General features: G+C 46.9%; 1 protein-coding gene across 2 annotated transcripts; it reads left to right on the top strand.

Annotated features, from left to right (window-relative positions):
- Window positions 1-94: 94 nt before the first annotated feature.
- LOC118936829 (UDP-glucose 6-dehydrogenase) lies at window positions 95-27,676 on the top strand. 2 transcript variants are annotated; one of them, XM_090188353.1, is made up of 12 exons: window positions 95-413; window positions 8,358-8,519; window positions 10,300-10,405; window positions 10,653-10,852; window positions 11,242-11,439; window positions 13,643-13,790; window positions 14,236-14,330; window positions 18,157-18,287; window positions 20,637-20,773; window positions 24,486-24,577; window positions 24,742-24,852; window positions 25,715-27,676. In XM_090188353.1, exons 2-12 carry the CDS (start codon window positions 8,358-8,360, stop codon window positions 25,826-25,828), a joined length of 1,494 nt encoding a protein of 497 aa, XP_090044479.1. In that variant the 5' UTR covers window positions 95-413; the 3' UTR covers window positions 25,829-27,676. The 2 variants fall into 2 exon arrangements, with proteins under 2 accessions (XP_090044479.1, XP_090044478.1); XM_090188352.1 differs by lacking the exons at window positions 95-413; window positions 8,358-8,519; window positions 10,300-10,405 and having other exon boundaries at window positions 10,659-10,852; window positions 25,715-25,829; window positions 25,992-27,676.
- The last annotated feature ends 321 nt before the right edge of the window (window positions 27,677-27,997 follow it).

Here is a 27,997-nt window from a genome sequence, read left to right as displayed (position 1 = left end):
CAGACACAAAGTTTTAAAAAACGCCGCCTATTTCGTCAATTTCTCTTAATTAAAATGTTATTTTAAACCTTATCCATTATGTTAACCTTATACCTAACCCTAAATTAAGAGCAAACATCTCATTTTTATATGAATTTATACAATAGAGCCAATTTTGACTTTGTGACTGTGGCATCTAGCGGAAACCCAGCATAAAATGCAACATTACTGAGCTCTCGTTTGTAACTAACGGTTTTAAGTACAGCAACTATCGACACGCGACCCCTTCCACAACCCCAAAGATCTTCAAAGCAACAATATTTCAGTGATAAAATTGACATCGCGTCAGTAACATCTGATTATACCGATAACGGAAGTGAGGTTTTTTGCGAATTGAATTTTATCCGTGAGATCGGGTAGTTGTCTCCGCAGTGGTAAGTGTTTTACTACTCAATAGCTATGTAATTATTAATAAATTATAATAACGTTATAACTGTTACTGAAACCTTTGGACGCTCATATTTGTTGAGATTGACATCTCTATCTGATTCACTTTAGCCGAGTAGAATAATCCAACCAAGGGTGCGTTCGAAAATTCAGTTTTCTCACCCTAACTTCGGTGCTTGACTAATGTTAATTTGCTAGCTACTTCAAAAGATACAAATGAGAGAACACCTCCAATCTGACACATTTTTACTCAACCACGCAGAGCTGGTTAGGATGTTTTCATGTTATCCAGAGTGTTGCTGGACTGTAATTGTGCTGCTGGAAAACGATTTAATTACGTTTTTTTGCCCGACTGTTTACTGACACCGGCCATATTTAACGGGTGTTGATTGGTTCGTAAATTCATCCAGTTTTTCTGTGCTCTGCCACACTCAAGACGCCCTGAAATCGGAGTAGATAGCCAGAGTGAATTTTGCGAACGCACCCTAAATCAGAACGGAATCAAAAAAGCATCCTGTATTGAACTGGTTTCCGACATTCTGGATTAATGCCTCGATGTCTGACTTCATCGTGGAAGTTGTTGTGCAGAGTTTAGCAGTGTAACGACCCTGGGTTTATAAACGCGGATATCGACTCTGCCACTTGAGCATACTTTCGGGGGCACGGTCGATATCACGCTGGACTTCGGGTTTAGAAGGTTGAGGGTTCAAGTCCCGCTCCCTGCCTGTTTCATTACAGTACTTTTACACACAGTTACGTAATAATCTCGTTTTCTTTTCCAACAACGTGCTCCGTTGCACAGACACAAAACCTTTCTCCAAAAAGGCTAACATTATACCACTGTTTTTAAAATGAGCTATTTGGCTTCTAGTTCCTTACTCAAGTGAGGGTCATATTCTCTGAAGTTCAATTTGTCTCGTCTTTTCTAGTTTGTTTTATTAAGGTTTCTTCCCTCCAGGGAGTTGTTCCTTGCCAGTTGCCCAGCAGGGTTGGGGAGTAACGGGTTACATGTGTAAATCCGCTACTTTACCAGAAAACATATTGTAGTCAGATTACAAATACTCGATGATTACTTTCAAGGATTAGTTTTAAATTCAGAAAGGAGGTTTGTGGGGAAATAATGTTTGTGGACACTTCTCTGTTTTCTCAATGACCCGTCAAATCAGCATTGGGAAAAAAAAGGCACAATGTTTAAATTTGTTCCACCTGAGTGAGTCTGACCACCAATCAGATGATACACACCAAATGATTACCACCAATCAGAGACCACTATGATGACACACCAATCAGAGACCACAAATGATGACACACCAAATGATTACCACCAATCAGAGACCACTATGATGACACACCAATCAGAGACCACAAATGATGACACACCAAATGATTACCACCGATCAGAGACCACTATGATGACACACCAATCAGAGACCACAAATGATGACACACCAAATGATGACCACCAATCAGAGACCACTATGATGACACACCAATCAGAGACCACTAATGATGACACACCAAATGATGACCACCAATCAGAGACCACTATGATGACACACCAATCAGAGACCACTAATGATGACACACCAAATGAGTTTTCATGGATCGCGGGGAAAGAGCAGGAGAAGGTTTTTCTAGGCTACAGTCCAAGCTGTGTCTTCCACAATGGTGCGACTGCTGTCGGCATCCAAACATGATCCAACTTGACTAAACGCTTGGAGGTAAAGACGACAGTAGTGGTGTCGTCTACGACGATACGGATATCACTTATTATTGATATCTACATAGCGCATTGGTGTGAATCACGCTGCTGCTCTCTCATTTAGATATTTGCTCTTTACGGATTGTGGATGTTGTGGACGGCTGTTCACAAATCTAAACGTGTATTTGAACCCAATAATGATTGAATTTAAATACATTTTTAAATCTGCCCTACCAATCATTGTTTTTGAAACCAGTGGACAGCGAGCTCTTGTCAACAGCTGCTCAATGCCCAATCAGTCTCCATGACAACAACCTCGTAAACAACAGAGTAGGGTTGGCTAATACGTCCTTAGTTTTCACAAAACAAAAGTCAGTTGTTTTAGGGTCCTGCTCAGGTAAAACAATTTGGTTAATCTATACTTTCATATTTCCAAGTCCTATTCTTGAAGATTAAGGTAATTAAGCTATACAATGACTGGAATTCTGATAGACTTTGTATTAAAAAAACAAAGATATAATTTAATCGTATTGTTATATGTAACAGAAAGCGATGGTTTAGAAGAAGCCTACATAACCAACCCATAAAGTAACATTTAACATCCATATATGGCCAACTATGTAAACTTTAACATTGATTTATCCTGCAATAGATGTCGTCTAATTGGTAACATACATTTTTGTCGTTTTCTATCGCCTCTTAAGGGGGAAAGTAATCTAAAAGTAACTGAATGTAATCAGATTACATTACCGATTACTATTTTTGGACTGGTAACTAGTAACTGTAATGGATTACATTTAGACAGTAACCTGCCCAACCCTGATTGGATTACATTTAGACTGTAACCTACCCTGGTTGGATTACATTTAGACAGTAACCAACCCTGATTGGATTACATTTAGACTGTAACCTACCCTGGTTGGATTACATTTAGACAGTAACCTACCCTGGTTGGATTACATTTAGACAGTAACCAACCCTGGTTGGATTACATTTGGACAGTAACCTACCCTGGTTGGATTACATTTAGACAGTAACCTAACCAACCCTGGATGGATTACATTTAGACAGTAACCAACCCTGGATGGATTACATTTAGACAGTAACCTACCCTGGTTGGATTACATTTAGACAGTAACCTACCCTGGTTGGATTACATTTAGACAGTAACCTACCCTGGTTGGATTACATTTAGACAGTAACCAACCCAGGTTGGATTACATTTAGACAGTAACCAACCCTGGTTGGATTACATTTAGACAGTAACCAACCCTGGTTGGATTACATTTGGACAGTAACCTACCCTGGTTGGATTACATTTGGACAGTAACCTACCCTGGTTGGATTACATTTAGACAGTAACCTACCCTGGTTGGATTACATTTAGACAGTAACCTAACCAACCCTGGTTGGATTACATTTGGACAGTAACCTAACCAACCCTGGTTGGATTACATTTAGACAGTAACCTAACCAACCCTGGTTGGATTACATTTGGACAGTAACCTACCCTGGTTGGATTACATTTGGACAGTAACCTACCCTGGTTGGATTACATTTAGACAGTAACCTACCCTGGTTGGATTACATTTGGACAGTAACCTACCCTGGTTGGATTACATTTAGACAGTAACCTACCCTGGTTGGATTACATTTAGACAGTAACCTACCCTGGTTGGATTACATTTAGACAGTAACCTAACCAACCCTGGATGGATTACATTTAGACAGTAACCAACCCTGGATGGATTACATTTAGACAGTAACCTACCCTGGTTGGATTACATTTAGACAGTAACCTACCCTGGTTGGATTACATTTAGACAGTAACCTACCCTGGTTGGATTACATTTAGACAGTAACCAACCCAGGTTGGATTACATTTAGACAGTAACCAACCCTGGTTGGATTACATTTAGACAGTAACCAACCCTGGTTGGATTACATTTAGACAGTAACCAACCCTGGTTGGATTACATTTAGACAGTAACCAACCCTGGTTGGATTACATTTAGACAGTAACCAACCCTGGTTGGATTACATTTAGACAGTAACCTACCCTGGTTGGATTACATTTAGACAGTAACCAACCCTGGTTGGATGACATTTAGACAGTAACCTACCCTGGTTGGATTACATTTAGACAGTAACCTACCCTGGTTGGATTACATTTAGACAGTAACCAACCCTGGTTGGATTACATTTAGACAGTAACCAACCCTGGTTGGATTACATTTAGACAGTAACCTACCCTGGTTGGATTACATTTAGACAGTAACCTGCCCAACCCTGGTTGGATTACATTTAGACAGTAACCTACCCAACCCTGGTTGGATTACATTTAGACAGTAATCTACCCAACCCTGGTTGGATTACATTTAGACAGTAACCAACCCTGGTTGGATTACATTTAGACAGTAACCTACCCTGGATGGATTACATTTAGACAGTAACCTACCCTGGATGGATTACATTTAGACAGTAACCTACCCTGGTTGGATTACATTTAGACAGTAACCTACCCTGGATGGATTACATTTAGACAGTAACCTACCCTGGTTGGATTACATTTAGACAGTAACCTGCCCTGGTTGGATTACATTTAGACAGTAACCTAACCAACCCTGGTTGGATTAAATTTAGACAGTAACCTAACCAACCCTGGATGGATTACATTTAGACAGTAACCAACCCTGGATGGATTACATTTAGACAGTAACCAACCCTGGTTGGATTACATTTAGACAGTAACCAACCCTGGATGGATTACATTTAGACAGTAACCAACCCTGGTTGGATTACATTTAGACAGTAACCAACCCTGGTTGGATTACATTTAGACAGTAACCAACCCTGGATGGATTACATTTAGACAGTAACCAACCCTGGTTGGATTACATTTAGACAGTAACCTAACCAACCCTGGTTGGATTACATTTAGACAGTAACCTAACCAACCCTGGTTGGATTACATTTAGACAGTAACCAACCCTGGTTGGATTACATTTAGACAGTAACCAACCCTAGTTGGATTACATTTAGACAGTAACCAACCCTGGTTGGATTACATTTAGACAGTAATCTACCCTGGTTGGATTACATTTAGACAGTAACCTACCCTGGTTGGATTACATTTAGACAGTAATCTACCCAACCCTGGTTGGATTACATTTAGACAGTAACCTACCCAACCCTGGTTGGATTACATTTAGACAGTAACCTGCCCAACCCTGGTTGGATTACATTTAGACAGTAACCTACCCAACCCTGGTTGGATTACATTTAGACAGTAACCTGCCCTGGTTGGATTACATTTAGACAGTAATCTACCCAACCCTGGTTGGATTACATTTAGACAGTAACCTACCCTGGTTGGATTACATTTAGACAGTAACCTGCCCTGGTTGGATTACATTTAGACAGTTACCTACCCAACCCTGGTTGGATTACATTTAGACAGTAACCTACCCAACCCTGGTTGGATTACATTTAGACAGTAACCTACCCAACCCTGGTTGGATTACATTTAGACAGTAATCTACCCAACCCTGGTTGGATTACATTTAGACAGTAACCTACCCAACCCTGGTTGGATTACATTTAGACAGTAACCAACCCTGGTTGGATTACATTTAGACAGTAACCAACCCTGGTTGGATTACATTTAGACAGTAACCTACCCAACCCTGGTTGGATTACATTTAGACAGTAACCTACCCAACCCTGGTTGGATTACATTTAGACAGTAACCTACCCAACCCTGGTTGGATTACATTTAGACAGTAACCAACCCTGGTTGGATTACATTTAGACAGTAACCAACCCTGGTTGGATTACATTTAGACAGTAATCTACCCTGGTTGGATTACATTTAGACAGTAACCTACCCTGGTTGGATTACATTTAGACAGTAATCTACCCAACCCTGGTTGGATTACATTTAGACAGTAACCTACCCAACCCTGGTTGGATTACATTTAGACAGTAACCTGCCCAACCCTGGTTGGATTACATTTAGACAGTAACCTACCCAACCCTGGTTGGATTACATTTAGACAGTAACCTGCCCTGGTTGGATTACATTTAGACAGTAATCTACCCAACCCTGGTTGGATTACATTTAGACAGTAACCTACCCTGGTTGGATTACATTTAGACAGTAACCAACCCTGGTTGGATTACATTTAGACAGTAATCTACCCAACCCTGGTTGGATTACATTTAGACAGTAACCTACCCTGGTTGGATTACATTTAGACAGTAACCAACCCTGGTTGGATTACATTTAGACAGTAACCTACCCAACCCTGGTAGAATTACATTTAGACAGTAACCTGCCCTGGTTGGATTACATTTAGACAGTTACCTACCCAACCCTGGTTGGATTACATTTAGACAGTAACCTACCCAACCCTGGTTGGATTACATTTAGACAGTAACCTACCCAACCCTGGTTGGATTACATTTAGACAGTAATCTACCCAACCCTGGTTGGATTACATTTAGACAGTAACCTACCCAACCCTGGTTGGATTACATTTAGACAGTAACCAACCCTGGTTGGATTACATTTAGACAGTAACCAACCCTGGTTGGATTACATTTAGACAGTAACCAACCCTGGTTGGATTACATTTAGACAGTAACCTACCCAACCCTGGTTGGATTACATTTAGACAGTAACCTACCCAACCCTGGTTGGATTACATTTAGACAGTAACCAACCCTGGTTGGATTACATTTAGACAGTAACCAACCCTGGTTGGATTACATTTAGACAGTAATCTACCCTGGTTGGATTACATTTAGACAGTAACCTACCCTGGTTGGATTACATTTAGACAGTAATCTACCCAACCCTGGTTGGATTACATTTAGACAGTAACCTACCCAACCCTGGTTGGATTACATTTAGACAGTAACCTGCCCAACCCTGGTTGGATTACATTTAGACAGTAACCTACCCAACCCTGGTTGGATTACATTTAGACAGTAACCTGCCCTGGTTGGATTACATTTAGACAGTAATCTACCCAACCCTGGTTGGATTACATTTAGACAGTAACCAACCCTGGTTGGATTACATTTAGACAGTAACCAACCCTGGTTGGATTACATTTAGACAGTAATCTACCCAACCCTGGTTGGATTACATTTAGACAGTAACCTACCCTGGTTGGATTACATTTAGACAGTAACCAACCCTGGTTGGATTACATTTAGACAGTAACCTACCCAACCCTGGTTGGATTACATTTAGACAGTAACCTACCCAACCCTGGTTGGATTACATTTAGACAGTAACCAACCCTGGTTGGATTACATTTAGACAGTAATCTACCCAACCCTGGTTGGATTACATTTAGACAGTAACCTACCCAACCCTGGTTGGATTACATTTAGACAGTAACCAACCCTGGTTGGATTACATTTAGACAGTAACCTAACCAACCCTGGTTGGATTACATTTAGACAGTAACCTACCCTGGTTTGATTACATTTAGACAGTAACCTACCCTGGTTGGATTACATTTAGACAGTAACCTACCCTGGTTGGATTACATTTAGACAGTAACCTACCCTGGTTGGATTACATTTAGACAGTAACCTAACCAACCCTGGTTGGATTACATTTAGACAGTAACCAACCCTGGTTGGATTACATTTAGACAGTAACCTACCCTGGTTGGATTACATTTAGACAGTAACCTACCCTGGTTGGATTACATTTAGACAGTAACCAACCCTGGATGGATTACATTTAGACAGTAACCTACCCTGGTTGGATTACATTTAGACAGTAACCTAACCAACCCTGGTTGGATTACATTTAGACAGTAACCAACCCTGGTTGGATTACATTTAGACAGTAACCTAACCAACCCTGGTTGGATTACATTTAGACAGTAACCTGCCCAACCCTGGATGCCACTAATACTGTTTAGTTTTGAAGGCCATGTTCCTGACAAGCACTTGATATCAATAAAAATATTATTTTGACTGGTGTCTGTGTCTCTGTCTCTTTCTCTCTCTGTCTCTCTCTGTGTGTCTGTCTCCCTCTGTTTGTCTCTCTCTCTCTCTGTGTCTCTTTCTCTGTCTCTCTCTCTCTGTCTCTTTCTCTCTCTCTCTGTCTCTTTCTGTCTCTCTCTGTCTCTGTCTCTCTCTGTCTCTCTCTGTCTCTCTCTCTCTCTGTCTCTCTGTGTGTCTGTCTCTCTGTCTGTCTCTCTAGATGTTTCAGATCAACAGAATTTGCTGTATAGGAGCAGGTTATGTGGGAGGACCAACCTGCAGTGTCATCGCCCACATGTGTCCAGAGATCCACGTGACAGTGGTCGACGTCAACGAATCACGGATCAACGCCTGGAACTCCGACACACTGCCCATATACGAGGTACCGTATCACACACACACACACCGCACGTACACACAGACACACACACCACACGTACACACAGACACACACCACACGTACACACATAGACATACACACACCACACGTACACACACAGACATAATGCCGCACACCGAAACACACACAGACCACAAATATACACACACAGACACACAAACATACACATAGACGTCCAAGACTTGAACATTGTTGTCTGGCAATCGTGGTAGAGCTTGAAGAGTTCTGAACATACTAATGGAGAAATGTTATACAATCCAGGTGTTTAAAGCTCTTAGAGACTTACCCAAGACGACTCCCAGCTGTAATCACTCTAAGAGACTTACCCAAGAAGACTCCCAGCTGTAATGACTCTTAGAGACTTACCCAAGAAGACTCCCAGCTGTAATGACTCTTAGAGACTTACCCAAGAAGACTCCCAGCCGTAATGACTCTTAGACTTACCTGTCTCTCTCTCTCTCTCTCTCTCTGTCTCTCTCTCTCTCTCTGTTTCTCTCTCTCTGTCTGTCTGTCTGTCTGTCTGTCTCTCTCTCTCGCTCTCTCTTCCCCCCTCTCTCTCTCTCTCTCTCTCTCTCTCTCTCTGTTTCATCTCTCTCTCTCTCTCTCTCTCTCTCTTTCCACCCCCCTCCCCTCTCCTCTCTCTTCCCCCCTCTCCCCTCTCTCCTTCCCACCCCCTCTCCTCTCTCTCTCTTCCCACCCCCCTCTCCTCTCTCTCTCTTCCACCCCCCTCTCCTCTCTCTCTCTTCCCACCCCCCTCTCCTCTCCTCTCTCTCTCTCTCTCTCCTCTCCTCTCTCTCTCTCTCCTCTCTGTCTCTCTCTCTTCCCCCCTCTCCTCTCCTCTCTCTTCCCCCCTCTCCTCTCTCTCTCTTCCCACCCCCCTCTCCTCTCTCTCTCTTCCCACCCCCCTCTCCTCTCTCTCTCTTCCCACCCCCCTCTCCTCTCTCTTCCCCCCTCTCCTCTCTCTCTTCCCACCCCCCTCTCCTCTCTCTTCCCCCCTCTCCTCTCTCTCTCTCTCTCTTCCCACCCCCCTCTCCTCTCCTCTCTCTCTCTCTCCTCTCTTTCTCTCTCTCTTCCCCCTCTCCTCTCCTCTCTCTTCCCCCCTCTCCTCTCTCTCTCTTCCCACCCCCCTCTCCTCTCTCTCTCTTCCCACCCCCCTCTCCTCTCTCTCTCTTCCCACCCCCCTCTCCTCTCTCTTCCCCCCTCTCCTCTCTCTCTTCCCACCCCCCTCTCCTCTCGCTTCCCCCCTCTCCTCTCTCTTCCCCCCTCTCCTCTCTCTCTCTCTCTCTCTCTCTTCCCACCCCCCTCTCCTCTCTCTTCCCCCCTCTCCTCTCTCTCTCTTCCCACCCCCCTCTCCTCTCTCTCTCTTCCCACCCCCCTCTCCTCTCTCTTCCCACCCCTCTCTCCTCTCTCTCCTCTCTCTCTCTTCCCCCCTCTCCTCTCTCTCTCTTCCCACCCCCCTCTCCTCTCTCTTCCCACCCCCCTCTCCTCTCTCTTCCCACCCCCCTCTACCTCTTCCTTCCCACCCCCCTCTCCTCTCTCTCTCTCCCCGCCACCTCCCTCCTCTTTCCCACCCCCCTCTCCCTCTCCTTCCCACCCCTCTCTCCTCTCTCTCCTCTCTCTCTCTTCCCCCCTCTCCTCTCTCTCTTTCCACCCCCCTCTCCTCTCTCCTTCCCCACCCCCCTCTCCTCTCTCTCTCCCCCCCCTCTCTCCTCTCTCTCTCCCCCTCTCCCCCCTCTCCCCCCACCCCCTCTCCTCTCTCTAGCCAGGGTTGAAGGAGGTAGTGGAGTCTTGCCGAGGGAAGAATCTCTTCTTCTCTACAGATATAGATTCCGCCATCAGAGATGCTGACCTCGTCTTCATATCAGTGAGTCACACGTCTTTTGTCCCGGTCTGTCTCTCTGTCTCTCTGTCTCTCTGTCTCTCTCTGTCTCTCTCTGTCTCTCTCTGTCTCTCTCTGTCTCTCTCCCTCTCCCTCTCCCTCTCTCTCTCTCTATCTCTCTCTCTCTCTCTCTCTCTCTCTCTCTCTCTCTCCGTCAGTCAGTGTCTATCTGTAGTGTGTGTCTGAGTTCCTGTCTTCCATCAGTCTAACCCCCCCCCCCTCCCCTCCCTCCCCAGGTGAACACCCCACAAAGACCTATGGGATGGGGAAGGGGCGTGCAGCCGACCTAAAGTACATTGAGGCCTGTGCTCGCCGCATCGTAGAGGTTTCCAACGGTTACAAGATCGTCACGGAGAAGAGCACGGTTCCTGTCCGAGCGGCTGAGAGCATCAGACGGATATTTGACTCCAACACCAAACCCAACCTAAACCTGCAGGTAGGTGGAGATACTAACCTGGTCTGTGTGTGTAGGTGCTGTCAAACCCAACCTCAACCTGCAGGTAGGTGGAGATACTAACCTGGTCTGTGTGTGTAGGTGCTGTCAAACCCAACCTCAACCTGCAGGTAGGTGGAGATACTAACCTGGGTTCAATACCTATTTACAAAGTTTTGGGTCTGTGTGTGAGTGTGTGTGTGTTTATCTCTCTGTGTGTGTTTATCTCTCTGTGTGTGTTCATCTGTCTGTGTGTGTGTGTTCATCTCTCTGTGTGTGTGTGTTCATCTCTCTCTGTGTGTGTTCATCTCTGTGTGTGTGTGTGTGTGTTCTTCTCTGTGTGTGTGTGTTCATCTCTCTCTGTGTGTGTGTTCATCTCTGTGTGTGTGTAGGTGCTGTCCAACCCAGAGTTCCTGGCTGAGGGTACGGCGGTGCGTGACCTGAAGGAGCCAGACCGCGTCCTGATTGGTGGAGACGAGACGGCGGAGGGTCAGAGGGCGATCAGGGCTCTGTGTGACGTCTACGAACACTGGGTCCCCAAGGCCCGCATCATCACCACCAACACCTGGTCCTCAGAACTCTCCAAACTGGTACGGGGGGGGGGGTCGCTGTCTGACTACAGTCTGCTGGGATTAACTGGTACGTCTAGGGGGGGGGGGTCGCTGTCTGACTACAGTCTGCTGGGATTAACTGGTACGTCTGGGGGGGTCGCTGTCTGACTACAGTCTGCTGGGATTAACTGGTACGTCTAGGGGGGGGGGGGGGGTCGCTGTCTGACTACAGTCTGCTGGGATTAACTGGTACGTCTGGGGGGGGTCGCTGTCTGACTACAGTCTGCTGGGATTAACTGGTACGTCTAGGGGGGGTCGCTGTCTGACTACAGTCTGCTGGGATTAACTGGTACGTCTAGGGGGGGTCGCTGTCTGACTACAGTCTGCTGGGATTAACTGGTACGTCTGGGGGGGGGGTCGCTGTTTGACTACAGTCTGCTGGGATTAACTGGTACGTCTAGGGGGGGGTCGCTGTCTGACTACAGTCTGCTGGGATTAACTAGTACGTCTGGGGGGGGGTCGCTGTCTGACTACAGTCTGCTGGGATTAACTGGTATGGGGGGGGGGGGTCGCTGTCTGACTACAGTCTGCTGGGATTAACTGGTATGGAGGGGGGGGGTTGCTGTCTGACTACATTCTGCTGGGATTAACTGGTATGGAGGGGGGGGTCGCTGTCTGACTACAGTCTGCTGGGATTAACTGGTACGTCTGGGGGGGGGTCGCTGTCTGACTACAGTCTGCTGGGATTAACTGGTACGTCGGGGGGGGGGGGGGGGGGGTCGCTGTCTGACTACAGTCTGCTGGGATTAACTGGTACGTCTGGGGGGGGGGGGTCGCTGTCTGACTACAGTCTGCTGGGATTAACTGGTACGTCTGGGGAGGGGGGGTCGCTGTCTGACTACAGTCTGCTGGGATTAACTGGTACGTCTGGAGGGGGGGGGTCGCTGTCTGACTACAGTCTGCTGGGATTAACTGGTACGTCTGGGGGGGGTTGCTGTCTGACTACAGTCTGCTGGGATTAACTAGTACGTCTGGGGGGGGGTTCGCTGTCTGACTACAGTCTGCTGGGATTAACTGGTACGTCTGGAGGGGGGGGGGTCGCTGTCTGACTACAGTCTGCTGGGATTAACTGGTACGTCTGGGGGGGGGGGGGTCGCTGTCTGACTACAGTCTGCTGGGATTAACTAGTACGTCTGGGGGGGGGGGGGGTGGGTCGCTGTCTGACTACAGTCTGCTGGGATTAACTAGTACGTCTGGGGGGGGGTCGCTGTCTGACTACAGTCTGCTGGGATTAACTGGTATGGGGGGGGGGGTCGCTGTCTGACTACATTCTGCTGGGATTAACTGGTATGGAGGGGGGAGTCGCTGTCTGACTACAGTCTGCTGGGATTAACTGGTACGTCTAGGGGGGGGTCGCTGTTTGACTACAGTCTGCTGGGATTAACTGGTACGTCGGGGGGTTGGGGTCGCTGTCTGACTACAGTCTGCTGGGATTAACTGGTACGTCTGGGGGGGGTCGCTGTCTGACTACAGTCTGCTGGGATTAACTAGTACGTCGGGGGGGGGGGTCGCTGTCTGACTACAGTCTGCTGGGATTAACTGGTACGTCTGGGGGGGGGGGGGGGGGTCGCTGTCTGACTACAGTCTGCTGGGATTAACTGGTACGTCTGGGGGTGGGGGGGTCGCTGTCTGACTACAGTCTGCTGGGATTAACTAGTACGTCTGGGGGGGGGGGGGGGGTCGCTGTCTGACTACAGTCTGCTGGGATTAACTGGTACGTCTGGAGGGGGGGGGTCGCTGTCTGACTACAGTCTGCTGGGATTAACTGGTACGTCTGGGGGGGGGGGGGTCGCTGTCTGACTACAGTCTGCTTGGATTAACTAGTACGTCTGGGGGGGAGTCGCTGTCTGACTACAGTCTGCTGGGATTAACTGGTACGTCTGGGGGGGGGGGGTCGCTTTCTGACTACAGTCTGCTTGGATTAACTGGTACGTCTGGGGGGGGGGTCGCTGTCTGACTACAGTCTGCTGGGATTAACTGGTACGTCTGGGGGGGGGGGGGTCGCTGTCTGACTACAGTCTGCTTGGATTAACTGGTACGTCTGGGGGGGGTCGCTGTCTGACTACAGTCTGCTTGGATTAACTAGTACGTCTGGGGGGGGTCGCTGTCTTTCTCTGACTACAGTCTACTGGGATTAACTGGAGCTGTGTGTGTGTGTGTGGTGTGTGTTTGTGTGTGTCAGGCTGCCAATGCGTTCCTAGCCCAGCGTATCAGCAGTATCAACAGTATCAGTGCTCTGTGTGAGTCAACGGGGGCTGACGTAGAGGAGGTGGCTCTAGCCATCGGCATGGACCAGAGGATAGGCAGCAAGTTCCTGAAGGCCAGCGTGGGTACGGTACACAGAGACACACACACACAAATCCACACTGAACAACGTGTCTTGTTCATTCATGTGTTCTATGTTGGACCATTCTAATGACTAGAACAGTCAACTATTGTACTGCAGTCAGAACCCTTAAGATCATTTAAATTATCTCTTTCTGTCTCTCTCTGTCTCTCTCTCTCGTTCTCTGTCTGTCTCTCTCTGTCTCTCTGTCTGTCTCTCTCTCGTTCTCTGTCTGTCTCTCTCTGTCTCTGTCTGTCTCTGTCTGTCTCTGTCTGTGTTTCTCTCTCTGTGTTTCTCTCTCGTTCTCTCTCTGTCTCTCTCTGTCTCTGTCTGTCTCTCTGTCTGTCTCTGTCTGTCTCTCTCTGTCTCTCTCTGTGTCTCTCTCTGTCTCTCTCTCTGTCTCTCTCTGTGTCTCTGTCTCTGTCTCTCTCTCTCTCCCTCCCCCCCAGGGTTTGGTGGTAGTTGTTTCCAGAAGGATGTATTAAACCTGGTTTATCTGTGTGAAGCTCTCAACCTCCCCGAGGTCGCTTCCTACTGGCAACAGGTAGCTACTGCGCACACACACACACAGACACACAGACAGACCCACACACACACACACACCACTGACTGTGCATAATAGTTGTTCTTACTCTCTCTCTTTATCTTCCCATCTTTATCTCCTCCCTCCCCACGTTATAACCTCTCAGTCCGTACACACGTTGAAGTCCACAGTAAATACCTCTTCACTACAATATTCTCTGTTGTCCCCTGGTTAGTCTCCTCTGGCCTGTTATATATATCTATATATACTGGCTTTTCATTTTAATGTGTGATTTGATAGTTTATCTTGACCGTGTAAAGGGAATATGAATGTCTTGAAAAGAGCTAAATAAAATGTATTATTAGGGATTCGTAGTGTGCAGGAGGGTCACCGGTACCTAGTCAGTGTGCAGGAGGGTGGCCGGTACCTAGTCAGGGTGCAGGAGGGTGGCCGGTATCTAGTCAGGGTGCAGGAGGGTCACCGGTATCTAGTCAGGGTGCAGGAGGGTCACCGGTACCTAGTCAGTGTGCAGGAGGGTCACCGGTACCTAGTCAGGGTGCAGGAGGGTCACCGGTACCTAGTCAGTGTGCAGGAGGGTCACCGGTACCTAGTCAGGGTGCAGGAGGGTCGCCGGTAACTAGTCAGGGTGCAGGAGGGTCGCCGGTAACTAGTCAGGGTGCAGGAGGGTCGCCGGTAACTAGTCAGGGTGCAGGAGGGTCGCCAGTACCTAGTCAGGGTGCAGGAGGGTCGCCGGTACCTAGTCAGGGTGCAGGAGGGTCACCGGTACCTAGTCAGTGTGCAGGAGGGTCACCGGTACCTAGTCAGTGTGCAGGAGGGTCACCGGTACCTAGTCAGTGTGCAGGAGGGTCACCGGTACCTAGTCAGTGTGCAGGAGGGTCACCGGTACCTAGTCAGTGTGCAGGAGGGTCACCGGTACCTAGTCAGTGTGCAAGAGGGTCACCGGTGCCTAGTCAGTGTGCAGGAGGGTCACCGGTACCTAGTCAGGGTGCAGGAGGGTCACCGGTACCTAGTCAGTGTGCAGGAGGGTCACCGGTACCTAGTCAGTGTGCAGGAGGGTCACCGGTACCTAGTCAGTGTGCAGGAGGGTCACCGGTACCTAGTCAGTGTGCAAGAGGGTCACCGGTACCTAGTCAGTGTGCAGGAGGGTCACCGGTACCTAGTCAGGGTGCAGGAGGGTCACCGGTACCTAGTCAGTGTGCAGGAAGGTCACCGGTACCTAGTCAGTGTGCAGGAGGGTCACCGGTACCTAGTCAGTGTGCAGGAGGGTCACCGGTACCTAGTCAGTGTGCAGGAGGGTCACCGGTACCTAGTCAGTGTGCAGGAGGGTCGCCGGTAACTAGTCAGGGTGCAGGAGGGTCGCCGGTACCTAGTCAGGGTGCAGGAGGGTCGCCGGTACCTAGTCAGGGTGCAGGAGGGTCGCCGGTACCTAGTCAGGGTGCAGGAGGGTCGCCGGTACCTAGTCAGGGTGCAGGAGGGTCGCCGGTACCGAGTCAGGGTGCAGGAGGGTCGCCGGTACCTAGTCAGGGTGCAGGAGGGTGACCGGTACCGAGTCAGGGTGCAGGAGAGGGTGACCGGTACCGAGTCAGGGTGCAGGAGAGGGTGACCGGTACCGAGTCAGGGTGCAGGAGAGGGAGACCGGTACCGAGTCAGGTTGCAGGAGAGGGAGACCGGTACCGAGTCAGGGTGCAGGAGAGGGTCACCGGTACCTAGTCAGGAGAGGGTCACCGGTACCTAGTCAGGAGAGGGTAACCGGTACCGAGTCAGGGTGCCGGAGAGGGTCACCGGTACCGAGTCAGGGTCACCATGGTACCATACAAACACATGTGGAATGTGGTAACCATGGAACCATACGAACACGTGGAATGTGGTAACCATCTGTTATGGCTGCAATCCCGATATCGGGATCGATATGACAACTACCAGTGAAAATAGTAGTCAAATCAAACCACAGAAATCTCATAATTAGAATTCCTAAAACATACATGTGTTTTATATCATTTTAAAGCTATTCTCGTTGTTAATCCCACCAAAGTGTCCGATTTCAAATAGGCTTTTCAGCAAAAGCACTACAAACGATTATGTTAGGTCTCCACCAAACCACAATAAGCACACCTAATTTCCAGCTAAATATAGCATTCACAAAAAGCATAAATAAAGATCAGAATTAATCACTAACCTTGAATTATCTTCATCAGATAACACTCATAGGACTTCATGTTACACAATACATGCATGTTTTGTTTGAGTTCATATTTATATAAAGAAATCTGAGTTTACATTGGTTTATTAGATTCACTAGTTCCAAAAACATCAAGTGATTTTTGCATAGCCACATCGTTTCAACAGAAATATGATGATGATGATGATAATACAAGTTATACACATGGAATTATAGATATACCTCTCCTTAATGCAACCGCTGTGTCAGATTTTTAAAAAAGCTCACGGAAAAAGCAACCCATGCAATAATCTGAGACGGAGCTCAGAACAGTAGCCAAATTAGCCTCCATGTTGGAGTCAACAGAAACCAGAAAATACATGATAAATGTTTCCTTACCTTTGATGAACTTCATCAGAATGCACTCCTAGGAATCCCAGGTCCACAATAAATGCTTGATTTGTTCAAAAAATTTCAGTTATTTATGTCCAATTAGCTACTTTGGTTAGCGCGTTTGGTAAACAATTCCAAAGTCACAAAGCGCGTCCACTATAACGTGACGAAATGTCAAAGTTCTGTAACAGTCAGTAGAAACATGTCAAACGATGTACTGAATCAATCTTTAGAATGTTGTTTACATATATCTTGAATAACGTTCCAACCGGAGAATTAGAATGACTTCAGATGAGCGGTGGAACGCAGGTCCTTCCCCTGTGAACGCGCATGGTGAAAGCGTGGTCCACTCATGGCTGTGGTCACTATTTCCTGTGTCAATCGACCCCTCTTCACATTAGAGTCATCAGACAAAGTTCTATTGACTGCTGACATCTAGTGGAAGGCGTAGGAAGTGAAAACTCATCCATATCTCGCTGTAATTTCAATGAGACCTTGGTTGAAAATCTGCCACCTCCAGAAAAAAAAACAGGAAGTGGAATTTCTCCGTTTTTTTCCCCTGTCACTGTGTTAAACAGACATTCAATGATACGAGTGATGATATGATATGAGTTCTGTCATACTCACAGACATAATTCAAACAGTTTTAGAAACTTCAGAGTGTTTTCTATCCAATACTAATAATAATATGCAAATATTAGCAACTAGGAGCAGGCCGTTTGATATGGGCACTTTTCATCCAAGCTACTCAATACTGCCCCCTGCAGCCATAAAAAGGTAACTCATTATTTGCATGTGTAAAGATAGTTAGTTACAACATGATAGTGCTTGTTGTTCTCCAACTCATCTTGTGTTCTTTCTGTCATCCTGTGAACCCCGTTCATTGCTGCTCACAGCTATATTTATTATTATGCTTTCACCTCCTTCCTTTTCTCCCTTCCTCTCCCTCCTCCCTCTCTCCCTCCTCCTCTCCCTCCTCCTCTCCCTCCTCCTCCCTCTCTCCCTCCTCCTCCCCCTCTCCCTCCCGCCTTCCTCTTCACCCCTTTCCCTCCTCCCTCTCTCCTCCCCCCTTTCCCTCCTTCTCCCTCCCTCCCTCCCTCCCTCCTCCTCCCCCTCTCCCTCCTCCCTCTCTCCCAACCTCTCTCCCCCCCCTCTCCCTCCTCCTCCCCCTCTCCCTCCTTCCTCTTCACCCCCTTTTCCCTCCTCCCTCTTTCCCAACCTCCCTCTCCCTCCTCCTCCTCCCTCCTCCCTCTCCCACCTCCTCCCTCTCTCCAGGTGATTGATATGAATGAGTACCAACGGAGGAGGTTTGCGTGTCGTATCATTGACTGTCTGTTTAACACAGTGACAGGGAAGAAGATCGCCCTGCTGGGATTCTCCTTTAAGAAAGACACTGGAGACACCAGGTATCTATTTTCCTATCTTCTATTCTTCTCCTCTTCCTCCTCGTTCCCTCTCTTCCTCCTCGTTCCCTCTCTTCCTCCTCGTTCCCTCTCTTCCTCCTCGTTCCCTCTCTCCTCTTTCTTCTCTTGTTGAAACATCAATTCCTTTTCTTTCTCTCGCTCTCTCTCTTTATTTTCATGGGAAACTTAGATGAGTAGATGATAAACGAAAGTGAAATAAGCAATATAAAACTAACAGTAAACATTCCACTCACAGAAGTTCCAAAAGAATAAAGACATTTCAGACGTCATATTATCTCTGTAAACAGTGTTGTAATGATGTGAAAATAAATAAGCATAATTATAGGTTGTATTTACAATGGTGTTTGTTCTTCACTGGTTGCCCTTTTCTCGTGGCAACAGGTCACACATCTTGCTGCTGTGATGTCACACTGTGGAATTTCACCCAGTAGATATGGGAGTTTATCAAAATTGGGTTTGTTTTGAGGGAAATATGTCTCTCTAATATGGTCATACATTGGGCAGGAGGTTAGGAAGTGCAGCTCAGTTTCCACCTCATTTTGTGGGCAGTGAACACATAGCCTGTCTTCTCCTGAGAGCCAGGTCTGCCTACGGCGGCCTTTCTCAATAGCAAGGCTATGCTCACTGAGTCTGCACATAGTCAAAGCTTTCCTTAAGTTTGGGTCAGTCACAGCGGGCAGGTATTCTGCCGCTGTGTACTCTCTGTTTAGGGCCAAATAGTTTGTTGATATATATGTTGAAGAGGGTGGGGCTTAAGCTACAGCCCTGTCTCACCCCACGGCCTCTTGGGAAGAAGAAATGTTCTTTGACAATTTTAACCGCACACTTGTTGTTTGTGTTCATGGATTTTATAATGTTGTATGTTTTAGCCCCAACACCACTTTCCATCCATTTGTAAAGCAGACCCTCGTGCCAAATTGAGTCCAAAGCTTTTTTTAAATCAACAAAGCATGAGAAGACTTTGCCTTTGTTTTGGTTTGTTTGGTTGTCAATTAGGTTGTGCAGGGTGAATACGTGGTCTGTCGTACGGTAATTTGGTAAAAAGCCAATTTGACATTTGCTCAGTACATTGTTTTCCCTGAGGAAATGTACGAGTCTGCTGTTAATGATAATGCAGAGGATTTTCCCAAGGTTGCTGTTGACGCATATCCCACGGTAGTTATTGGGGTCAAATTTGTCTGTCTCTGTTTTGTGTAGTGCCTGTCTCTCTCTTCTCGGTCTCCTCTCTCTCTGTCCCGTCTCTCTCTCCTCGGTCTCCTCTCTCTCTGTCCCGTCTCTCTCTCCTCGGTCTCCTCTCTCTCTGTCCCCTCTCTCTCTCCTCGGTCTCCTCTCTCTCCTCGGTCTCCTCTCTCTCTGTCCCCTCTCTCCTCTCTCTCTGTCCCCTCTCTCTCTCCTCGGTCTCCTCTCTCTCTGTCCCCTCTCTCTCTCCTCAGTCTCTCCTCGGTCTCCTCTCTCTCTGTCCCCTCTCTCTCCTCTCTCTCTCCTCTGTCTTCTCTCTCTCTGTTCCCTCTCTCTCTCCTCGGTCTCCTCTCTCTCTGTCCCGTCTCTCTCTCCTCTCTCTCTCCTCGGTCTCCTCTCTCTCTCCTCGGTCTCCTCTCTCTCTGTCCCCTCTCTCTCTCCTCGGTCTCCTCTCTCTCTGTCCCGTCTCTCTCTCCTCTCTCTCTCCTTGGTCTCCTGTCTCTCTGTCCCGTCTCTCTCTCCTCTCTCTCTCCTCGGTCTCCCCTCTCTCTGTCCCCTCTCTCTCTCCTCGGTCTCCTCTCTCTCTGTCCCCTCTCTCTCTCCTCGGTCTCCTCTCTCTCTGTCCCCTTTCTCTCTCTCTCTATCTCGTGTGTTTCAGGTTAATCAGTGTGTGTGTGTGAAGGGGTAAAGTGCCTGCCTGTCTCTCTCTCTCTCCTCTCTCTCGTGTGTGTCAGGCTAATCAGTGTGTGTGTGTGTGTCAGGTTAATCAGTGTGTGTGTGTGTGTGTGTGTCAGGTTAATCAGTGTGTGTGTGTGTGTGTGTCAGGTTAATCAGTGTGTGTGTGTGTGTGTGTCAGGTTAATCAGTGTGTAGGGGTAAAGTGCATGTCTTGGAACCTTGACCTGATATAGAACACACATTAACCCCCCCGCCCCCCCCAGAGTTAATCATTCATATTATGGGATGCCAGGTAGCTTAGCGATTTAAGATTGTTGGGCCAGTACTGAAAGGTTGCTGGTTCAAATCTTCCAGTCGACTAGGTGGGAGAGAAAAATCGATCTGTGCCCTTGAGCAAGGCACTTAACCTAAACTGCTCCTGTAAGCCTGCTAAATGACTGATGTGTGTGTGTGTGTGTGTGTGTGTGTCTTTCAGGGAGTCTTCTAGTATCTATATATCTAAGTACCTGATGGACGAGGGAGCCAAGCTCCACATCTACGACCCTAAAGTCCTGAAGGAACAGATCATTCTGGACCTCTCTCAACCGCACATCTCTGAAGACCCTCACAGAGGTAGAGGAGGGAGGGGGGGGGGGGGGTTATGTCTCTCTGTCTGGCTGGCTGTGTCTGCCTGGCTGCCTGCCTGCCTGTCTGCCTGTCTGTCTGATCTGGTCACAGTGTCTGGTCACGGTGTATCTGTGTATTGTAGTGTCTGATCTGGTCACAGTGTCTATGTGACGGTGTATCTGTGTATTGTAGTGTCTATGTGACGGTGTATCTGTGTATTGTAGTGTCTATGTGACGGTGTATCTGTGTATTGTAGTGTCTGAGCTGGTCACAGTGTCAGTGGATCCCTACCAGGCCTGTCAGGGGGCTCACGCTCTGGTCGTCTGTGTGATGGTGTATCTGTGTATTGTAGTGTCTATGTGACGGTGTATCTGTGTATTGTAGTGTCTATGTGACGGTGTATCTGTGTATTGTAGTGTCTGATCTGGTCACAGTGTCTATGTGACGGTGTATCTGTGTATTGTAGTGTCTATGTGACGGTGTATCTGTGTATTGTAGTGTCTATGTGATGGTGTATCTGTGTATTGTAGTGTCTATGTGATGGTGTATCTGTGTATTGTAGTGTCTGTGTGATGGTGTATTGTAGTGTCTATGTGATGGTGTATCTGTGTATTGTAGTGTCTATGTGACGGTGTATCTTTGTATTGTAGTGTCTATGGGACGGTGTATCTGTGTATTGTAGTGTCTATGTGATGGTGTATCTGTGTATTGTAGTGTCTATGTGATGGTGTATCTGTGTATTGTAGTGTCTGTGTGATGGTGTATTGTAGTGTCTATGTGATGGTGTATCTGTGTATTGTAGTGTCTGATCTGGTCACAGTGTCTATGTGACGGTGTATCTGTGTATTGTAGTGTCTATGTGACGGTGTATCTGTGTATTGTAGTGTCTATGTGATGGTGTATCTGTGTATTGTAGTGTCTATGTGATGGTGTATCTGTGTATTGTAGTGTCTGTGTGATGGTGTATTGTAGTGTCTATGTGATGGTGTATCTGTGTATTGTAGTGTCTATGTGATGGTGTATCTGTGTATTGTAGTGTCTATGTGACGGTGTATCTGTGTATTGTAGTGTCTATGTGACGGTGTATCTGTGTATTGTAGTGTCTGATCTGGTCACAGTGTCTATGTGACGGTGTATCTGTGTATTGTAGTGTCTATGTGACGGTGTATCTGTATATTGTAGTGTCTGAGCTGGTCACAGTGTCTATGTGATGGTGTATCTGTGTATTGTAGTGTCTGAGCTGGTCACAGTGTCAGTGGATCCCTACCAGGCCTGTCAGGGGGCTCACGCTCTGGTCGTCTGTGTGATGGTGTATCTGTGTATTGTAGTGTCTATGTGACGGTGTATCTGTGTATTGTAGTGTCTATGTGACGGTGTATCTGTGTATTGTAGTGTCTGTGTGATGGTGTATCTGTGTATTGTAGTGTCTATGTGACGGTGTATCTGTGTATTGTAGTGTCTGTGTGATGGTGTATTGTAGTGTCTATGTGATGGTGTATCTGTGTATTGTAGTGTCTGTGTGATGGTGTATCTGTGTATTGTAGTGTCTATGTGACGGTGTATCTGTGTATTGTAGTGTCTGTGTGATGGTGTATTGTAGTGTCTATGTGATGGTGTATCTGTATATTGTAGTGTCTGAGCTGGTCACAGTGTCTATGTGATGGTGTATTGTAGTGTCTATGTGATGGTGTATCTGTGTATTGTAGTGTCTGTGTGATGGTGTATCTGTGTATTGTAGTGTCTATGTGACGGTGTATCTGTGTATTGTAGTGTCTATGTGACGGTGTATCTGTATATTGTAGTGTCTGAGCTGGTCACAGTGTCTGTGTGATGGTGTATCTGTGTATTGTAGTGTCTGAGCTGGTCACAGTGTCTGTGTGATGGTGTATCTGTGTATTGTAGTGTCTATGTGATGGTGTATCTGTGTATTGTAGTGTCTATGTGATGGTGTATCTGTGTATTGTAGTGTCTGAGCTGGTCACAGTGTCAGTGGATCCCTACCAGGCCTGTCAGGGGGCTCACGCTCTGGTCGTCTGTGTGATGGTGTATCTGTGTATTGTAGTGTCTATGTGACGGTGTATCTGTGTATTGTAGTGTCTGTGTGATGGTGTATTGTAGTGTCTATGTGATGGTGTATCTGTATATTGTAGTGTCTGAGCTGGTCACAGTGTCTGTGTGATGGTGTATTGTAGTGTCTATGTGACGGTGTATCTGTGTATTGTAGTGTCTGTGTGATGGTGTATCTGTGTATTGTAGTGTCTATGTGACGGTGTATCTGTGTATTGTAGTGTCTATGTGATGGTGTATCTGTGTATTGTAGTGTCTATGTGACGGTGTATCTGTGTATTGTAGTGTCTGTGTGATGGTGTATTGTAGTGTCTATGTGATGGTGTATCTGTGTATTGTAGTGTCTATGTGATGGTGTATCTGTGTATTGTAGTGTCTATGTGACGGTGTATCTGTGTATTGTAGTGTCTATGTGATGGTGTATCTGTGTATTGTAGTGTCTATGTGATGGTGTATCTGTGTATTGTAGTGTCTATGTGATGGTGTATCTGTGTATTGTAGTGTCTATGTGATGGTGTATCTGTGTATTGTAGTGTCTATGTGACGGTGTATCTGTATATTGTAGTGTCTATGTGATGGTGTATCTGTGTATTGTAGTGTCTGAGCTGGTCACAGTGTCTATGTGACGGTGTGTCTATGTGATGGTGTATCTGTGTATTGTAGTGTCTATGTGACGGTGTATCTGTGTATTGTAGTGTCTGTGTGATGGTGTATTGTAGTGTCTATGTGACGGTGTATCTGTGTATTGTAGTGTCTGAGCTGGTCACAGTGTCTATGTGACGGTGTATCTGTGTATTGTAGTGTCTATGTGATGGTGTATCTGTGTATTGTAGTGTCTATGTGACGGTGTATCTGTGTATTGTAGTGTCTGAGCTGGTCACAGTGTCTATGTGACGGTGTATCTGTGTATTGTAGTGTCTATGTGACGGTGTATCTGTGTATTGTAGTGTCTATGTGACGGTGTATCTGTGTATTGTAGTGTCTGAGCTGGTCACAGTGTCTATGTGACGGTGTATCTGTGTATTGTAGTGTCTGAGCTGGTCACAGTGTCTATGTGACGGTGTATCTGTGTATTGTAGTGTCTGAGCTGGTCACAGTGTCTATGTGACGGTGTATCTGTGTATTGTAGTGTCTATGTGATGGTGTATCTGTGTATTGTAGTGTCTATGTGACGGTGTATCTGTGTATTGTAGTGTCTATGTGACGGTGTATCTGTGTATTGTAGTGTCTATGTGACGGTGTATCTGTGTATTGTAGTGTCTATGTGACGGTGTATCTGTGTATTGTAGTGTCTATGTGACGGTGTATCTGTGTATTGTAGTGTCTATGTGACGGTGTATCTGTGTATTGTAGTGTCTATGTGACGGTGTATCTGTGTATTGTAGTGTCTATGTGACGGTGTATCTGTGTATTGTAGTGTCTATGTGATGGTGTATCTGTGTATTGTAGTGTCTATGTGACGGTGTATCTGTGTATTGTAGTGTCTGTGTGACGGTGTATCTGTGTATTGTAGTGTCTGTGTGATGGTGTATTGTAGTGTCTGTGTGACGGTGTATCTGTATATTGTAGTGTCTGAGCTGGTCACAGTGTCTGTGTGATGGTGTATCTGTGTATTGTAGTGTCTATGTGATGGTGTATCTGTGTATTGTAGTGTCTGAGCTGGTCACAGTGTCAGTGGATCCCTACCAGGCCTGTCAGGGGGCTCACGCTCTGGTCGTCTGCACCGAGTGGGACATGTTCAAGGTACACACACACACACACACAGATACATACATACATACATACACACACACACACACACACACACACACACACACACACACACACACACACACACACACACACTATTCCAATCCTATAAACACCTAACATCAACTGTGTGTGTGTGTGTGTGTGTGTGTGTGTAGGAGCTGGACTATGAGATGATCTATGACCACATGTTGAAACCAGCGTTTCTGTTTGACGGCCGTCGCCTGTTGGACCAGCTCCACCCCCGCCTGCAGAACATTGGCTTCCAGGTACACACACACACACACACACACAGACACACACACACACACACGCACACGCTCTCTAACCGCCTGGCTCCACCACCGCCTACAGAACATTGGCTTCCAGGTACACACACGCACACGCACACGCACACACACACACACACACACGCTCTCTAACCGCCTGGCTCCACCACCGCCTACAGAACATTGGCTTCCAGGTACACACACGCACACGCACACGCACACACACACACACACACACACACACACACACACACACACACACATATGCTCACTCTCTAACCGCCTGGTTTCACAGCGCTGGAAGTGGTATGGCAGGAGCAGTGTGAACAGCCGCTGGGTTTTAATTGGCTGATCTCTCAGGCCGTCACCAGTCTAACCGTTAGGCCCCTCCCTCTACGTTGTTGTGGACTTCAAGGCGCCAGCGATTTTAAACAAGGAAGTGATTTAGGAAAATTGTAAAGTACTGTTATCTTATAAATAGTTTTCACATATAAACTTTATTTTGCCCGGATCTCGGAATAAATTAAGTCTTCCCAAAAATAATATGGTTAATGAGATAATCTATTTTGATCGGCCATTTTCACCATTTTTACATCGTCCTACATTATACAACAGTCTCAGGCTCTGTCCCGCCTCCATTTAGAGCCACGCCTCCATAGTCATGTGATTCGCTCAGTATTTTAATTGATTAGCATGTTACCCTCCACACATACACATACACACATACACACAGACCCACACTGTTACCAGGCTCCATGCCCCCAGCATGTCAGGCCTGGGGGGACGAGGTTCACTCACCCAGTAAAACTATGTTCTCACTACAATAACCAGACCGCATCTCCTCTGTGTGTGTTTCCTGCAGATCGAAACCATCGGTAAGAAGGTGACGACATCTCGTATCCCCTACACGCCCACGGCCGGAGTCCCTCGTATCAGCATCAACCCTGAACCCCCGACCAAGAAGACCAAAGTCTGACACACACCCCTCAGCATCAACCCTGAACCCCCGACCAAGAAGACCAAAGTCTGACACACACCCCTCAACATCAACCCTGAACCCCCGACCAACAAGACCAAAGTCTGACACACACCCCTCAACATCAACCCTGAACCCCCGACCAAGAAGACCAAAGTCTGACTCTGACACACACCCCTCAACATCAACCCTGAACCCCCGACCAAGAAGACCAAAGTCTGACACACACAACCCTCAGCATCACCCCTGAACCCCCGACCAAGAAGACCAAAGTCTGACTCTGACACACACCCCTCAACATCAACCCTGAACCCCCGACCAAGAAGACCAAAGTCTGACACACACACCCCTCAGCATCAACCCTGAACCCCCGACCAAGAAGACCACAGTCTGACACACACCCCTCAACATCAACCCTGAACCCCCGACCAAGAAGACCACAGTCTGACACACACCCCTCAACATCAACCCTGAACCCCCGACCAAGAAGACCAAAGTCTGACACACACCCCTCAACATCAACCCTGAACCCCCGACCAAGAAGACCACAGTCTGACTCTGACACACACACACCCCTCAGCATCAACCCTGAACCCCCGACCAAGAAGACCAAAGTCTGACTCTGACACACACCCCTCAACATTAACCCTGAACCCCTGACCAAGAAGACCAACGTCTGACTCTGACACACACACCCCTCAGCATCAACCCTGAACCCCCGACCAAGAAGACCAAAGTCTGACACACACCCCTCAACATCAACCCTGAACCCCTGATCAAGAAGACCAAAGTCTGACACACACACACCCCTCAGCATCAACCCTGAACCCCCGACCAAGAAGACCACAGTCTGACACACACCCCTCAACATCAACCCTGAACCCCCGACCAAGAAGACCACAGTCTGACTCTGACACACACACACCCCTCAACATCAACCCTGAACCCCCGACCAAGAAGACCAACGTCTGACACACACACCCCTCAGAATCACCCCCCCCCCCTCATCTACCATTCTTCCTCTACGAGGACAATCATTGATAATCAATATGTTTTGATGCTGCCGGTTTTATTTCCTGTTATAACTGACCAATCACATTAATACTGCCTCTCATTTCCTGTTATAACCGGCCAATCACATTAATACTGCCTCTCATTTCCTGTTATAACCGGCTAATCACATTAATACTGCCTCTCATTTCCTGTTATAACCGGCCAATCACATTAATACTGCCTCTCATTTCCTGTTATAACCGGCCAATCACATTAATACGGCCTCTCATTTCCTGTTATAACTGACTAATCACATTAATTAACTGTCTCTCATTTCCTGTTATAACTGGCCAATCACATTAATACTGTCTCATTTCCTGTTATAACCGGCCAATCACGTTAATACTGTCTCATTTCCTGTTATAACTAGCCAATCACGTTAATACTGTCTCATTTCCTGTTGTAACTAGCCAATCACGTTAATACTGTCTCATGTCCTGTTCTAACTGACCAATCACTGGTTCCGATTTTATACAGACAGAAATAATGTCTTAAATAAGAGTCTTAAATAACGTCCCCTTTCATGGTGCTCTCCTGGTCCAACGTACGGCCCTATAGAGGGCGTCATTTCAGATTGAACAGATCCTTTCATATCCTGCCTTTTTATATAGACTGGTGATGTCATCAACCTGCAACCTAAATAACGTCCCCTTTCATGGTGCTCTCCTGGTCCAACGTACGGCCCTATAGAGGGCGTCATTTCAGATTGAACAGATCCTTTCATATCCTGCCTTTTTATATAGACTGGTGATGTCATCAACCTGCGACTTAAATAAAACAAGATGTGAACTGTCATCACGGACTCTCTCAATGCTTTGTTACTGCTTCAGGTATTGGTGTTCAACCTATAATTATATCGTGTTTCCCAATGGGCCTTGGTCAAGAGTAGTGCACTATATATATATATGTATATATATATACAGAGTAGGGACCAGGGAGCCGTTTGGGACGTCCCCAGACTAGACAGGGGTCCTTAACCACGTATCTTAAGTCAGTTTAGGGGGAGTTGTGGACATTAGTGGACATATGTTATGTCTCAAATGGTTCCTTATTCCCTACCTAGTGCACTATGGGCCCTAGTTCCTTATTCCCTACCTAGTGCACTATGGGCCCTAG

The sequence above is a fragment of the Oncorhynchus mykiss genome, chromosome 10, assembly GCF_057628025.1.
Source record: "Oncorhynchus mykiss isolate SJ-2025 chromosome 10, ASM5762802v1, whole genome shotgun sequence".
NCBI classification, from domain to species: domain Eukaryota; kingdom Metazoa; phylum Chordata; class Actinopteri; order Salmoniformes; family Salmonidae; genus Oncorhynchus; species Oncorhynchus mykiss.
This window is presented reverse-complemented; position numbering and strand designations above follow the sequence as displayed.

Coding starts and splice junctions, on each gene's coding strand:
- LOC118936829 (XM_090188353.1), top strand. CDS start 8,358: ATGTTTCAGATCAACAGAATTTGCTGTATAGGAGCAGGTTATGTGGGA. Junction 13,791..14,235: donor GTTCCTGAAGGCCAGCGTGG/GTACGGTACACA, acceptor CCTCCCCCCCAG/GGTTTGGTGGTAGTTGTTTC. Junction 14,331..18,156: donor TCGCTTCCTACTGGCAACAG/GTAGCTACTGCG, acceptor CCCTCTCTCCAG/GTGATTGATATGAATGAGTA.